The sequence below is a fragment of the Mesocricetus auratus genome, unplaced genomic scaffold (assembly GCF_017639785.1).
Source record: "Mesocricetus auratus isolate SY011 unplaced genomic scaffold, BCM_Maur_2.0 Super-Scaffold_100024, whole genome shotgun sequence".
In the NCBI taxonomy this organism is placed as follows: Eukaryota; Metazoa; Chordata; class Mammalia; order Rodentia; family Cricetidae; genus Mesocricetus; species Mesocricetus auratus.
The window spans coordinates 29,926,311-29,943,169 of record NW_024429205.1 but is presented as its reverse complement, the minus strand read 5'-3'; the positions used below and the strand labels follow the sequence as shown (position 1 = coordinate 29,943,169).

Genomic DNA, 16,859 nt, shown 5'->3' with positions numbered 1-16,859 from the left:
TCATACAGAATGGGTAATAATAGCAATTAAATTTTTATACAATACGCTAGGATTTACTACAGATACAGTGAACCATCATGATAGAAGCCAATCAGTCCTTCTGGGTAGTTTACAATTTTAGAAGTAGCATCTTTGATTAAACATAGTGATTGGATCTTACCAAAGGGTTTGCTGTCATATCATTTAAAATCCCTATTCGTGTCTGTCATTGATGCTTTAGTATTTTCTTTGGGGGGAGGGGCGTCCTGTTACTAAGGCTGAGAGATGATCTGCTCAGCAGTTAAGGGCATTGCTGCTCTTGCAAGGACCTGATTTGTGTTTCTAGCACACACAGTAGCTCACAATGGTCTGTAACTCTTGTTCCAAGTACTCTAATGCCCACTTCTGACCACCACAGGCACCAGGCACGTAAGTGGTGCACATAGGCAAAACACATACACATTAAAAATGTCTCTTAGAAAAATGGATTTTTATTACTTTATGTGTATGTGTGTCATAGAGGCCAAAGGTTTTGGATCTCTTAGAGATGGAGTTATAGGTGGTTGTGTGCTGCCCAAGTTCCCAGCATTTGCTGGGAACTGAACTTGGATCTTCTTGAAGAGCAACTTGAACTCTTAACCACTGAGCCTCCAGTGAAGTATTTTCATTCAAGAATATTAATTACATTTAAAGAAATATATTAAGTTTATGTATCAGTAAATATAAGTGTAAAATACAATATTTTTCAAAACTGCATTTAAAGGAAAACCCACATCTAGTTTAAATACATTTTAAAATTTGTTTTACCATTGGTCATAGAACACACTCGCTGTCTCTCTCTCTCTCTCTCTCTCTCTCTCTCTCTCTCTCTCTCTCTCTCTCTCTCTCTCTGTCTCTCTCTGTCAGCCTTGAATGGCTTCAGGGAACTGATGTGAGATTTGTCAGGGTAACCTATTTTGTATAGTCCCATACAGTTTGGATCTTTTGGGTCCCAGTTTTGAATGTAATGGAGTACTTTAGCTCTTAACACTGTCTTATGGGCAGCATTTTTTTTTCTTTCTCTGTATTAGGTGAAATAAAGTGCTACATTTCTGTATCTTAACCACATTTTTCTTGGATGACTAAAGATTAGTTAGTGTAAATCTGGCAGTTGGGAATATGCTTTACTTTTAACCATGTTTTCAGTCAGAGGATTTGAAAATTTTTTTGAGGAAATAAAATAATTTATTGGTCTCTTGTGTAAATGAATTTCGCAAACTAATTTGAAGGAATAGATAACAAAGATTAGTGTTCAGAAACTTAGAAATTGTGCTTCATTTTCTGTAAGTAAAGTAATTCTCTGTTTGACTTATTTATCTAATAGGTTTTACTAAGTTTTTAGTAACTACCAGTAAATGAAATTATCAAATTTGAATTCCAAAAACTTCTACCAAAAAATATCAGATTTCACCAGCATTTGACTATACAAGAATTACAGTTATCCAATTATTGTTTTTAGTCATTGTGGTTCACTGGTGTGGCTATATATAATGAATTTGATTCTGCACAATAAATGTCTGTCTTAGTTTTAACGGATGTTGTATATGGAATATCCCCAGCAACACACACACACACACACACACACACACACACACACACACACACACACCTGTAACCCACTACTCAGTAAGTGTGAGCAGGAAGATCAGAAATATGAGGTTATCTTTGCACATGGTGAGATTGAGACCACAATAAGTAAATCTTTATAAGAGATGAACTCATAACCATTGAATCCTGGGAGACTCAGTGACCATTTCACCTTGTCACATGAAGAGATCTGCCAATGTTAATTAAAGTAGGGCAACATGTATCTTAGGGTTTCTGTTTCTGCGAAGAACACCATGACCATGGCAACTCTTATAAAGAAAATATTTAATTGGGTGACTTACAGTTTCAGAAGTTTAGTTCTTTATCATCATGGAAGGATATGGTGGCACGAATGTGACGTGTGCTGGAGAAGGAGGAGCTGAGAGTTGTACATCTTGATCTGCAGGCAACAGGAAGTGAGCTGTGTTACTGGGCATAGCTTGATAAAGGAGACCTCAAAGCCCACCCCCACAGTGATCGTCCATCGTCTTATAGTATAGTAGACTAAATCACAAGTGTCAAAGTACTTATTTGGGTCTCTCTCTCTCTCTCTCTCTCTCTCTCTCTCTCTCTCTCTCTCTCTCTCTGTGTGTGTGTGTGTGTAAGTGAGTAAGAGAGAGAGAGAGAGAGAGAAACATTTGGGGGAGTAAATGCCTTCCTTTCCACACAGGGTCTCTATTCCTCCTGCTGCATGGAGGACTCCAGGCTAGCTGGCCTACTAGGTTCTTGGCAATTCATCTGGCTACAGAAATGCTGTGATTGGGGAAGTGTGTAATTTGTGTGTGGATCAACTCTGGTCACCAGGTTTGTGCTGTTATCCTCCGAGCCATCTCTTGACTGCATTTTGATACCTAATAATGTGCACTGTGTATGCTCTGTAGAGTACTAGATGCTGGACATTCACGAGTGAACCTGATGAGATGTCCTCTTGGGTCTTATCATTGGGTAAGGAAGGTAGAGACCCATCAGAGGCCAATTCTACTCAAGAAAAATGTTGAAAGAAAGTTGTAACTGATTATGGGCAGACATCCCACATAAACTGAATGTTTTATTACCACCTTAGCTTCTCCTTCCTACTCCCATTTCTCCATCTCATTGCAAACCATAGCATATGCAAAATAGTGAAATTACAGTTAGGTAACTGGATCTCCAAAAGATATTAATAGCATGCATGGTGCATGAGGCTGGGAACAGAGGTTGAGAAGCTCTGACTTTTTTTGGACAATATTCAGTCTATTTGTAGGCTAGTTCACATTCTTTAGAACAAACCCCCATTTTAATTACTTCACTCTTTCTTTATAGGTTCAGGGGCAAGTTCATCCTACTCTTGAGTCCAATGATGATGCTCTTCAGTATGTTGAAGAATTAATTTTGCAATTATTAAATATGCTATGCCAAGCTCAGCCTCGGAGTGCTTCAGATGTGGAGGTATGACAAATGACAACTTTTGTCTCATATTGACAGTATGTATTTCTAGCCTGTATGTTTGTTGTAATGACAGTAAAGGAGAAAAGTGTTTGATGTGATAGCTTATATGTGTCTTAGTTGTATAACTTTCAGATTTGACCTTTCAGTTTAAGCCAACAACTTCATGTTGCTACTAGAATGATTTTTTTTTTTTTTTTTTTTTTTGAGATAGAGCCTCTCTGTATAGTCCCGGCTGTCCAGGAACTCACTATGTAAACCAGAATGGCCTTGAACTCACAGAGATCTCTGTTCATAATTTTAAGAGTAGAACATGTACAAAAGTTTCATTCCAAAAGCATTTCCTTTACATTTCAAAAAGTTAAAGGGTTGATAATAAAGTATCTGAGGGAGAATGGTAGAAAAGATTGGGATCAGAGAAAGATGAACTAACAGCTTCGCTGGTAACAGTTACAAAGCAAATGTGGTGACGGTGATGTACTAGAGATAAAGGTCCCCAAAGTATGGCCCCCAAGAGTTAGATGCCAAACACTGGGATGATGCAAACCTTTAACCAGCACTTGGGAGGTAAAGGCAAGAGGATGGGTTTCCAGATGAACTTTGACTGTATAGGGACGTCAAGGCCACCCCAGAAGAGTCCAGGGGAGGGCTCTATTGATTCTTGCCCTTAACTTCTAAAACCACAGGACTTTAGGTGAGTGTGGAAGACTGCTGTTTCAAAGAAGCAGCTAATGGAACGTGGCCTGTGAGTTATGGGGTAAGTCATGAGGGAGGTCTGGATATCAGCTGAGGCAGTTAAGCATCTAGGAACACTGAGGGTCAGGGGTGTAGCTCATTGATTAGGTAGGATACATGAAGCCTCAGGTTCCATCTCCAGGGTCAGCCAGAACCCCACTCCCACTCCCACCACGCCCCCCCAAAAAAGAAAGGAAAAAAACAGAAGATCAAATAACAGATTTGTAATGTAGAAAAGATCGTGTACAGGATGATTCTCATTTCTTAACTCATTTATAGTAGGGTTCTTTCTGGTGGTTTGGGTTTTGTTGTTTTTGAGACAGGAGCACATGTAGTTCCTGTTGGCCTTGAATTCAACTTGCTGTATGATCAAGAATGAATCTTTCTGCCTCCACCTCCCATTTGCTGGGATTTCAGGAGTCCCTACCAGGCCTGGCTGGTTTCTTCCCATTTCTGTTTAATTGTCAAGTCAGATTTTTTTATTCACAATTTCTCCTAAATACCTATTTATGTTGTTTCACAGGGATCTTAAGTATGATTGCCTGACTTTATCACATCAATAATTTCATTTGGGTTTCTTTTTGATTCTGCTATGTTGTTCCAGGGTTTGGAGAGTCCAGACCTATGTCTAGTCTATTAGAAAGGGCTTACAAATCTCATTTGCTTATCATTCTGATGTTGGTACATTCTAGGAATTTGCTAATCTGCTGACATTGCAAATACAAACCAGATCTTTCCATTTATGTTTACAGAACTATATTTGTCTCATTTCATCTTTAATATATAAACTAGGAACAAAAAGCCATATGAAATTCTAATGTGTAGGCTTTGGAACTGTAGATAGTTTTTTTGCAAGAATATGACAGTAACAAGAATGCCAGTCACTTATGTAATGTTTTCTTTTTAAAATGTTTATTTTTATTATATTTAATTATATGCATGTTTATACATCTGTGTGTAGATATGTACAAAGTTCAGGTACCTACAGAGGCCAAAGGAGTTAGATCCCTGTCTTAGTTAGGGTTTCTACTGCTGTGATGACCAAAAAGCAAGTTGGGGAGAAAAGGGTTTAATTTGGCTTGCATTTCATCATGGAAGGAAGTCAGGACAGGAATGCAAACAGAACAGAAACCTGGAGGCAGGAGCTAATGCAGAGGCCATGGAGGGGAGCTGCTCACTGACTTGCTCAGCCTGCTTTCTTATAACACCTAGGACCACAAGCCCAGGGATGGCACCACCCTTAATGAGCTGGGCCCTCCCCTGTCAATCACTAACTAAGAAAATTCCCCGGGCTGGAGAGATGGCTCAGCCATTAAAGGCTAGGCTCACAACCAAAAATATAAGAAAATGCCCTACAGGCTTGCCACAACCCAATCTTATGGAGACATTTTCTTACTTGAGGTTGCCTCCTTTCTGACTCTAGTTTGTGTCCAGTTGACATAAAACTGTCCAGGACAATCCCCTTGGGCCTGGGATTGCAGGCTGTTGTGAGCTGTGTGTTGGCAGACTCAGGTCTCCTGGAAGAGAATTACTTGCTCATAACCACTGAAATTTTATACTTTCAAAGTTCTAGTTTGTAAATTTCTATATCCTTACAATAATCCTATGGGCCATCTTTTTCTTTGCTTATGTATTTGAAAACTGAGTATCAGAAGGTAATAGACATATATGAAGATTTAAGGCAAAAAAATCAATTTTCTGGGACTGGAGAGAACGCTCTCTGTGTTGTAAGATCATTTAGTGCATTGATCATCCAAAAAGAAATAGAAAAGAGTAGTATGCTTCATAAAACAAGGGCAAGGTTTATTTAGGAAACCCTGTTTCAGTTAAGTTTCTGTGTAAGGGTGTAATACTGAAAATGTGTCATTTAACTATCTCTGTGTGTGTGTGTGTGTGTGTGTGTGTGTGTGTGTGTGTGTGTGTGTGTGTGTGTGTGTACTGCCACATTTGCATGAAAGGAACAGCTTTCACTACTTTCTCTCCCACTGTGTGGGTTCTGGGGATCAAGCTCAGGACATCAGGCTGCAAGTGAGCTAACCTGTTGAGCTGTCTCACCAGAATGGTGATTGATTATTCTTTATTGCATTTAATCCCAGCACTCGGGAGGCAGAGTCAGGTGGATCTCTGTGAGTTTGAGGCCAGCCTGGTCTACAGAGCGAGTTCCAGGACAGCCTCCAAAACAATACAGAGAAACCTGTCTCAAAAAAACCAAAAAACAAACAAACAAACAAAAACTTCATTGGGGTATGTGTGGTAGGGAGAGGAGAGAGGAGAGTGCTAATGCAGACATGCATGTAGCTTGTCTAGAAGTTGGGGGCAGCTTCGGGAGTCTGTTCTCCCACTCTGGGTTTCTGAGCACAGGGCGCTGACCTCATGTCATGAGGCTTGTGCAGCACGTGCGTTTTCACGCACGTGTCATCTGTACTTTGTCGTCACTCATCTCTCCCCCTATCCCCTTTTTGCTGACACCTCCCCTCCCCCAGTAACCCTCCTTCAACTTTCGTGTCTTATGTTTCATGTTGTCATTCTGAATTGAGGTTTTAAAGTGTTAGGAATCCCATGGCTGGAGCCTCATGGTAGAACAATTAACCTAGGAGGCGGGAGGCCCTGGTACAGTCCAAAGCACAGTGCTGAGTGACTAGAGAGATGGGGAGGAGAGGGCTAGTGGAGGAATGGGTACTTTGTGTTTAGGATGTCTCTTTTTGTCCTTCCCCGCCCCTCCCAGCCTTCGGGACCTTCCTGTCACCTTTGTCACATACGGATAGAAAGGGTTTCAACTAGGCGTTTGAAGAGATTTTCTACTTTTATTTGTAACTATAAGAATTCTTTGACTTCTGATTAAACTATACTTGTAATGGAATTAAACATCCAGTTTTAAAGACTGACACCTGAACAGCCTTGAACATAGAATGAAGAGAGGATTAGATAACTGCAGTAAATCTGCTTCTAGGATGTCTTAAATGCTTTCTATACCTTCCTTGTACCTAGCTCTAGAGTATCTGTGCCAATGTATTTACTAGTAAAATTTTCATTCAGGTTTGTATTCAGGGGCAATGTTCAGTTTCATCTAGTTTTACATACTACTAGTTGAATACTGAGAATATGTTAAAGGTTTTGTAATACTGACCTCTACTGGCTCTCATTGGGATATACTGCAAATGGGTTTTAAACACTTGAAGGGAGCACTTTTTGCTAATAGTAAATTACCTTAAAGAAGGGGATTTAACTATTATAACAGGCAATTCTTTAACTTTCAGTATCATGACTGAATATCATGGCTTGTAGACAGTTTTTGAAAGTAAATATTCTTGGTGATGGTTAAAAAAAATTGAGGTTTGAATTGAAAATGCTTCTGGAGTTTACAGTTAGGATTAAAGTAAGGGTGCAAGGAAATAAGTGTTTGTTTAGCTGACTGTGATGGTGCACACCTTTAATCCCAGCACTTGGGTGCAGAGGCAGGTCTGTTTCATTTATTTGTTGTTTAGTTGTTATTTTCCTATTTTCTAAGGAACGTGTTCAAAAAAGTTTCCCTCATCCAATTGATAAGTGGGCAATAGCTGATGCCCAATCAGCTATTGAAAAGAGGAAGAGAAGAAACCCTTTATCTTTGCCAGCAGAAAGAATTCATCATTTATTAAGGGTAAGTTGAACTCCTGCCATCTTGCCTTTGAAAGGCAAAATAACTAACAGTAAAATCCTTTTTAAGTTTTCCAGGAATTCATGTTGTGGGAAGGGGTACTATGATAATGAGTACAGATTGGGCAACATGGTTTAATGTAATTTCACACCAATAGTAATAAATACATTGAAGAGATTTGGGAAAGTTATATTGTGGATTTTGTTTACCTCAAAGGTTGCTAGAAAATACAATTTGTAAAATTTTTGTCTTGCTGGTCAGACCTAAGTGTCCCATAAAGCTTTTAAAATGTGTTAGCATTTTGTGCAGGAACCGCAGCAGGTTTCTGTGTTATGGTGGAACAAAAAAATCCCTGAAGATTACTTACATGAGCTGGTCCTACTTAAATTTAAGTTAACCCCTTTAATCTCTCCAGAACTAATCGAAAATTACAAAGAACCCTAATAATGCTAGTTTTTTTCTTACTGTGACACATTAATACATACAGATACACAAAACCTTATTACAATATTTAAAACATAAGTAAAAGTTTCCCATGTGTGTATGTGTGTTTGTTTCTGTGTGTGTGTGTGTGTGTGTGTGTGTGTGTGTGTGTGCGTATTCTACATATATAGGCATGATTGAACTATTAAAACTTAAATTATTAAATGTTGGTAATGACAAGCTTCAGTAAAAGTTAAGCCAAGTTGAATGTTTTTATTTTTTAATCAGTATATTTACTGTGTATGATGTTTAAACATGCTTTCATTTTAATTTTTCAGGAGGTTCTAGGTTATAAAATTGACCACCAAGTTTCTGTTTACATAGTAGCAGTATTAGAATATATTTCTGCAGATATTTTAAAGCTGGTGGGGAATTATGTAAGAAATATACGACATTATGAAATTACAAAACAAGACATTAAAGTGGCAATGTGTGCTGATAAGGTAAGAACTTTTGTGTATTTTATGCATAAATCTTACTTATGATCTATTAAATGCTAATATAATTCAGAAAGAACAGAACTGTGTTGGGGGAGCCGGGCATTGGTGGATTGGTAGCACACGCCTTTAATCCCAGACTTGGGAGGCAGAGGCAGGTGGATCTCTATGAGTTCCAGGCCAGCCTGGTCTACAGAGCAAGTTCCAGGACAGTCTCCAAAGCAATACAGAGAAACCCTGTTGAAGGGGGGTGTTGGGGGAGTGTTTAGGGATAAGGTAAAGATATTTGACACCTAAATGCCTTCACAGGAAAGACGATATTTTCTGATGGCACTTTCCTCACACTCCTACCATTCTCTTCACCAAATCTACTCAGGTTTTAGTGCTTGTTCTTACAGAAGAATCTAGAGTGAAATAAATGTCCTAGTCTGAAGAAAGATATGTGTTTTGATATTTTTAAATGGATAAGTACTTGGTTTTATGTTTACATTTTTTTCTGTAAACATGTTAAAAGGGGCTGGGATGTAGTTTAGTTGACAGAGTGCTTACCTAGGATGTATAATTCCCTGGGTCTGATTCCCAGCCAGTATCAACTGCACATGCTGTGCCAGCTTACCACCTCAGCACTCAACTGTGGAGGCAGAAGGATCAGAAATTGATGCTAACCTTGCTACATAGTGAGCTTCAATTATATGAGACTATGTCTTTAAAGTTTAAAAAATAGTAAAAAATTCCAGCAAGTCTCAAATTGTTGAAAGATAACTTACATTGTAGCCTAAGATAAATATATTGTAGTGACACTTCAGAAGTCCACAAGAATGGGAAGGATGAGTCTCAACAAGAGTATTAATTGTAAACTTTTTGAATAAGTTTGTTTTAGTGTATATGACTCTTTTACCTACATGTATGTCTGTCACCATGCTCATGCCTGGTGTCCATGGAGGCCAAAAGAGAGCATTAGATCCCCTGGAACTGCAGTGAAAGAAGATTGTGAGCCACCATGTGGGACTGGGGGTGGAGCCCAGGTCCTCTACAAGAGCATCATTGCTCTTAACCCCTGAGCCAGCTCTTCCTCCAAGGACAGTTTGTCCTCTGACTTCCACACACATTATAGCGTGTGTGATGCTTTCGTTTCATCTCTGACTGCACAGGTATTGATGGATATGTTTCATCAAGATGTAGAAGATATAAATATCTTATCTTTAACTGATGAAGAACCTTCCACCTCAGGAGAACAAACTTACTATGATTTGGTAAAAGCATTCATGGCAGAAATTCGACAATATATAAGAGAATTAAATCTAATTATAAAAGTTTTTCGAGAACCCTTTGTCTCTAATTCCAAATTGTTTTCATCTTACGTAAGTATATTTTATGCTATTTTTGCATGTGTTGTTAAATTTCACTTCAAAATTGAACTTACATAATTCACAACTTCTAATTTGATCATTTTTTTTTAAGTTATGGGACTTAAATTCATGATCACAAAGTGCTATAGCAGTTTCAAGAGATTAAACATCAGAAATCAAAAGACGAAATCTAAAATAGACTAGTTATATAAATGAAAATGAATTCACATAATCATTTATTTCAAGGAATAGAGCCTCTTGTTTAGGTGGAAGATATTTTTGATTCAATTGACTCATTTGAGCCATTTAACTGATACTTATCAGCAGCAGCTGTATTGTTGGACACCATATTTAGATGAGTAAAAAGCAGTCCTCTAATTAGTCAGGGCAAAGCTGTAAACAGAAAGTACATTAAAGTGTGATGAGCGTCATAATTGAACTAGATGGGCAGTATGATTGGGAGCGTGAAGGAACTGGATTTGGACAAGAGGCTAGTCTCAGGGTAGTCCATACTAATCTCACTAGTGAAGAGAATGTGGCCGCAGAGCCTGGTGACTGATGGTGATGACGGTGCCCACAGGAGCGGCTCTGGAGTTCAAGTTACAACAGTGAGCAACTGCTAACCAGTAAAGGAACAGGGGCGGAGGTGTCTAGGGTGCATTTGAGACTCTTGGTTCAGTTCCTAGCACTACAAACATTAAATAAAGAATTAAGAGTCTAAAGGCTATAAATATGCTAAACTTATGTATGAAATGCATGGCATTTAAGTTGTTTCATTAAAGTTACTTTTTAAAAAAGAGTAAAGGAAAGACAAAACAAAAATCAACAACCAAAACTTGCTGAATGGTGTTCAGTATCATTAATTATCAGAGAAGTACAAATCAAAGCATAGTGAGATGTTTCCACACACTTACTAGAAAGACTTTTTACGAGAAGAATGGAGTGACTGACTGCTTATGAGTTTGTAAAATTTCCATGTTACTTGTGAGATATAAATTAGAAATGTTTTTAAAATTGACTTTTTTGTAACACACTGCTACATTTCTGACAATTGTATTGGTTTTTTTTTTTTTTTTTGCTTAGAAAAAACAAAAACAAGAGCATTCAAAATAGCAGCTTTATTTTCAGTAGCTCAAAACTGGAAATAACTCAATGCCTGTCAAGGGTGGACATAGGGAGACTGATTTACCCCTAGAGTGGACAGCTACTCATCAGGAATAAAGAATGGTATACTTAGGCATACACCTGAATAGCTGAATCTCAAGAACATGAGCAGAGAGGCTGGACACACAGACATAATGTTTTGGAAAAGATAATTGTCTAGTAACAGGAAGGAGAACACTCCTTCTGCGAGGAGGTGGGAGTTGATGCAGATAAGACGTAAGAGAACTTTTTAAAACTATGGTTTGATTTTACTTTATATGTGATTGTTTTCCTGTGATGGCCAGAAGAGGTCATTGGATCTTCTGGAACTGGAGTTGTAGATAAGCTGCCCTATGGGTCATGGAAATCAAACCCTGGTTTCCAAAAGAGCAGCCAGTGCTTTGACTGATGAGCCGTCTCTCCAGCCCCATAAGGAAAATGTTTTTAAGGCAAGAAAATATGGATAGCAACTATAATGAGGTTACAAAGAGGACTAACTACATACAGTCTCACCAATAAATACATTTAAAGTAGGGATATCTTATTGTATACAAACCATTTCTCAAAATTAATTACACAGAAACAAAAATCACTGATAAAATAGTAACCAGTAGATTTTAACAGAACAGTATAAAATTATGTGGTCTCAGAGACCATATTACAACTAGCCTGTATGAAATGACCAGTTTATTAATGCTAGTGTAATACCATGTCATCTGTTTGCATGGGCTGTTTAGAATAGGCAGCTAAACAGACACAGAAAGGAGAACTGTGGCTGCGGGGACTGTAGATAAAATAGTGGGAAGTTACTCTTGTTAATGAGTTTGTCTTTTGTGGTGACAACTTTAGTCTGATATACTGAAGCCATTGAGTATATATTCTATAAATATATTTTTATAGTATACTTAAATGGTCCACACACAGGAAGATTACACTTACTTAAAATATACTGTTTAGTGAGATCTTATGCATGTATCTCTCCATATTTAACCCTGTTGTTGTCAAGATATAAAATACTTTCTTGCTTTAAACAATCTAAGTCCCATCCACATTACCCTCAGCATCCTCACTCTCAGAAAACCAGCTGTTTTATAATATGTAAATTAAATTTCAATAGGAAAATTACACAGAATACAAAAAATTATTACAGTTTAGTAGACTATTAAAAAAGTCCTTCATGTCTGGGTAAAATTATGTATCTGATAAAGCTGTAGTTTTCTTCATGTAGTATCACAACAAATTTAATGCAGAGATAGACAGCAAGACCCTGTTGTTCTCTGGTAAACTGTGTGGAGGATTTGTAGAGTATGAAAATGTTCTATAGCAAAATGATTGACAGAGACATGTATTTCTTAATTGTATATCATGAAAAAAAAGGAATTTTGAAGTGTTTTTTATTATAAGTCATTAAAATTCTTCAATATATTAAACTTTGATTATAAAATGACTTCACTTACTAAAAAAGATAACTTATTATACAACATGGCTGCATTAATATTTCTTTCCCTTTTCTCCACAGGATGTAGAAAACATATTTAGTCGTATAGTAGATATACATGAACTTAGTGTAAAGTTACTGGGCCATATAGAAGACACTGTAGAGATGACAGATGAAAGCAGTCCCCACCCATTAGTAGGAAGCTGTTTTGAAGACTTAGCAGAGGTAAGTATGTCATTATATAGCAAAAGAAGTCTGTTCATAAGTCTACATTCACATTAAAAATGGGTCCATAGTTCCTGTTTCCAGGGCATTATTGTTCCTTTCTCGTAGTCATTGTCAACATTTATTGTTATCAAGCACAGAAAAAGTTGTCATTACCAGATTCACAGAGTACACTATAGCCAATCCCAGTAGTGTCACATTGTGACTCTTTCGAGGAGAGATCAGGAGAAGCTAATGAGTCAAAGTTTGGCTCTCGGGTCTTACTACCCCCCACTTACTGCTACTTATTACTTGTGTGGCTCCAGGCAAGTTACTAATATTTACTTCTCTCTATACATTTGTAAAGGATAATAACAATAACAGGACTCGAGATTTTTTGTGGAAATCAAGATAACTTTCCTTAAATTTTTGACTAATTTACATAGTAAATGTATGTGATAGCCATGTTAATATTTAGAATTGGAACAGTGAAGTGATTAGGAAACTCAGGTCCAAGGGCCAGATAGTTCAAATACCATGGGAAGTCTGGTAACCTTGAGTATTTCAAATGCTAAATGTGAGGTAGTTTTAATAAGTCATCACTGGTAGTCATTTTGAAGTATTCTAAAACCCATTCCATCTTTTATAACAGTGCTGAGCTTATGGGAAAGAGGGGGGAGGGAGGGGAAGAGAAGGATAGGGAGGGAGGGAGGCAGGGAGGGGGAGAGAAGAAGAGCTGGGGCTATAGCCCTGTTGGTAGAGTCTCCCAAGCACAGGTTGAGACCTGCATTCAGTCCTCAGGGCCATGTGAACTGGGTGTGGCGGTACACAGATACACACCTTGTAACCCTTTCATCTCAGCAATGGGAGGTGGATGCAGGGGTATAGGAAGGTCCACGTCATTCTCAGCCATGGAGTAAGTTGGGTGCCAGGCTAAAGCAGTATAAGACTTCTCAGATTGTTTTCTGTTGCTGCGATAAAACCTCCTTGAGGAGAAAAGGGTTTGTTTGGCTTACAGGTTACAATCTACCATCAGGGGAAACTGTAAGAATCTGGAGGCAGAAACCAAAAGAGACTGTGGAGGACAGGTGCTTACTGGTCTGCTCAGCTTGCCTTCTTATATAGTCCAGGATCACATGGCCAGGGATGGCACTACCTACAGTGGGCTTGGCCCTTCCACATCAGTCATCAGTCCAGGCCAATCAGTTGGGAGTGTTTTTTCTCAATTGAGGGTCCCTCTTCTTATGTGATTCAGTCTTGTGTTAAGTTGACAAAAAAACTAAGTAGCACAGAGTCTCTGTTTTAGAAAACAGAAAGATGAAAAAATGAGGTAGGTAGGAGCTTCCAGAAGAATTCAGAAACTGAAAAAATACAACAGGTACTGCCTACTGGGTGGTGGTGGTGCACATCTTTAATCCTAGAGCCTGGCAGGCAGAGGCTGGATCTCTGTGAATTGAAGGCCAGCCTATTTTATAGAGCGAGTTCCAGGACAGCCAGAGCTACACTGAGAAACCCTATCTCAAAAAACAACAAAAAGAACTGTCTTATTTGTAATCAATACTTGACAAATACAAGAAAAAAAAAAGAGTTCAGTTGGGTGTAGTGGCTTAGAAGAAAGATCAGCATTTCTATGCCGTTACACCTGTCAGAATATAGAGCATTAAAGGCAAAAGCTGTCACATGTTAGAAGATAGTAAGAAAAAAGAGCTTCGAGACGGTTCCACCCATAAAATACTATGCAGGCTTGATGGCTGAGCTTGGTCCCTGGGTGAGGTCCAGCCCTATAGTTCATCCCTAGAACTATGGTAGAAAGAAAACTGACTCCCAAAAGTTCTGACCTGCACACACCTGTAAAACATACATATACATCATGATGATAATGATAGTGATAAAAAAAACCTAACTAAAAGTGTTTTAAGACCTTCGTTAGGAAAAATTAACATATTTAGGTTCATACAGGATGTATGAGTAAACGGGAATACATACTACGCTGTGCTTATGGATGGAAAAACTCCTATTAGTGTTAGTAGCCAGTGTACAGCAAGTTGATCGTTAATGTCTAAGAATGAGTGTGAACCCTGTCTCAAGTGCTAGGGTAGTCTATGCTAGCTACCCAATAAGATCCTGTCTTGACTCTCTCATCCACCACCTCCCAACCCACCCCCATGCCAGAAAAAAGAGATAACATCAATTTAAAGGAGCAGCAGACTGAGGAAACATGCTCTATCACATATTTAAACTTATTAAATAGTAATTAATAGCATAGTAGAGTGTTGCTACTGATATACATAGACAATGGAAACAAAATGGGATTACAGAGTCTTGGCATATGATACAGATAGCATTAATCAGTGGAGACGTAACAAATCAATAATTAAAAATTAGGAGTTGAATGAAGATGTAAGGAAGAAGGATGGCTTGGAGCATTCCTGCAACATTGCACCTCCAGAGCTCTAGTCTGGAACGTTGTCAGACCTGTGTTCTATTAAATCTTAAGAAGTAGTTTAAAAACAACACTGAAGGCAATTAACACATAAAAATAATTTGTCTTATTCTTTCTTGCCTACTACATCCTTCCGCTTGTCTCTTCTAGAATTGGCTTTTATAGGAATGAACACTTGTTAGAGTCTGAAGCTCTGTTATGTGTGTTTCACATCTAGTAGAGGTCAGAAGACAGTTTGTATAAATCAGTCATATCCTTCTACTCTGTGGGTCCCAGAGATTGAACTAAGGTCATCAGGCCTGTCGACAGGAGTGTTTACTCACTGAGCTATCTCTGTCCCTCCTGCTAAAAACCAACATGCCTACTCTTTATTTCCTCAGGAATCTCTAGACATAGCTAGGAGATAACTTATTGATGATTATTAAATGATGTTTTTTTTTTGTTTGCAGTTTAGATTGCTAGTTTTATGAAAACTGCAACAAAATTTTAGATGATACAAAATAGGAATGTAAACATTCAACACCAAAAAAAATCTTTTTAGATGTATTTATTTTATGCATTTTGCCTGCATGTATGTGTGTGCCACATTATGTGCTTGGCACCCCCGAAGCCAGAGACGGCATCAGATGCCCTGTAACTGGAGGGTTGTAAGTCACTGTGAGGGCGCCTGGGTCCTCTAAAGAGCAACAAGTGTTCTTAACTGCTGAGCCACTTCTCCAGCTCCCCACCTTTAAATATGAGTAAATAAATATCTAGCAACAATATTCTAAATGCTCATAATCTTACTTAGTCATACACTATTGTTTGTTGTTCAAGTTAAACTATGCTGTTTTCTAGAACCAAGTCTGCCCATTCTTAGGACAACTTTGAATTCTCCTAGAATCCTTGACAGAGAAGTTTGTTAGTATACATTGATCCTGTCACTTAGAAAAAAGAGCTAATGTATTCTTTTACTTGAGAATATTACATCTATTCTGTTAAAATTAAAATAACCACTCAATTTTCACTTGGAGTATTTAAAAGAAATATGTGTAGATATGAGCATAATTTAATCTTTTGTATTTTGGGTGGTGGGCCATTTATATTTTACCTTGGAGAAAGATTATTTACAATTATTCTTATTTTACTGTCTTTTATCTTTTAAGGAACTAGCATTTGACCCATATGAATCATATGCTCGGGATATTTTACGGCCAGGATTCCATGACCGTTTCCTTAGTCAGTTATCAAAGCCTGGGGCCGCACTTTATTTGCAGGTATAGTGACTATTAAATCAAATTTCACAATGTCAGAAAAATAAACTCTTAAAAAAACCTTACTTCCTTTTTCAGTCAATAGGTGAAGGCTTCAAAGAAGCTGTGCAGTATGTGCTGCCCCGACTGCTGCTCGCCCCTGTGTACCACTGTCTGCATTACTTTGAGCTTCTGAAGGTAAGAGAACTCTCACTGGCCTTTGTAAAGCATTCTGGTGTCTTTTTTTTTTTTTTTTTTTGCCACTTCATTTGCAAATGTATATCCATTTTCTTTGTCCATCTGAGTAGCAATTTTTAGTAAATCTGTAGAAGAATAGCATGTTTTTTCTGACTTTACTACTGAACTGTAAAGTAATTGTCAAATTTTATTTTTAATCATGTGGCCTTTTTGCTTAGATGGGTGATTCTTTGAATACAACCATGTATGTATGCATCCAAGACTGCATTTAAGGACCTCAGTAGTTGCAGGGACTCTCATCAGGGACCCAGTATGAAAATAAACCTAAAGTAACAAAGACTTAGTTCAACAGGTTTTCATAGTTCACCTTTGCAACTATATTTGTTAAACTCACTATTGTTATTATTTTAGAAGCAGTAAATTTGTATACTAGTAAAAATTCTCCAATAGTTAAAATATTAAGAAGAATGAAATTCTAAAGGGTTGAGTAGCCACATAAAACTTAAAAGTTAATTAACTCATAAACAAAA

At 37.9% G+C, this 16,859-nt stretch overlaps 1 protein-coding gene across 1 annotated transcript in view; it reads left to right on the top strand.

Annotated features, from left to right (window-relative positions):
- Nucleotides 1-16,859, top strand: part of Sos1 (SOS Ras/Rac guanine nucleotide exchange factor 1) — a 77,587-nt gene that overhangs the window by 18,101 nt on the left and 42,627 nt on the right. The window contains exons 2-8 of the mRNA XM_005073625.4: nucleotides 2,908-3,033; nucleotides 7,274-7,405; nucleotides 8,164-8,328; nucleotides 9,474-9,683; nucleotides 12,334-12,477; nucleotides 16,045-16,155; nucleotides 16,231-16,329. Of these exons, the coding sequence (XP_005073682.1) occupies nucleotides 2,908-3,033; nucleotides 7,274-7,405; nucleotides 8,164-8,328; nucleotides 9,474-9,683; nucleotides 12,334-12,477; nucleotides 16,045-16,155; nucleotides 16,231-16,329 (987 nt within the window). The remainder of the gene's footprint in view (nucleotides 1-2,907; nucleotides 3,034-7,273; nucleotides 7,406-8,163; nucleotides 8,329-9,473; nucleotides 9,684-12,333; nucleotides 12,478-16,044; nucleotides 16,156-16,230; nucleotides 16,330-16,859) is intronic.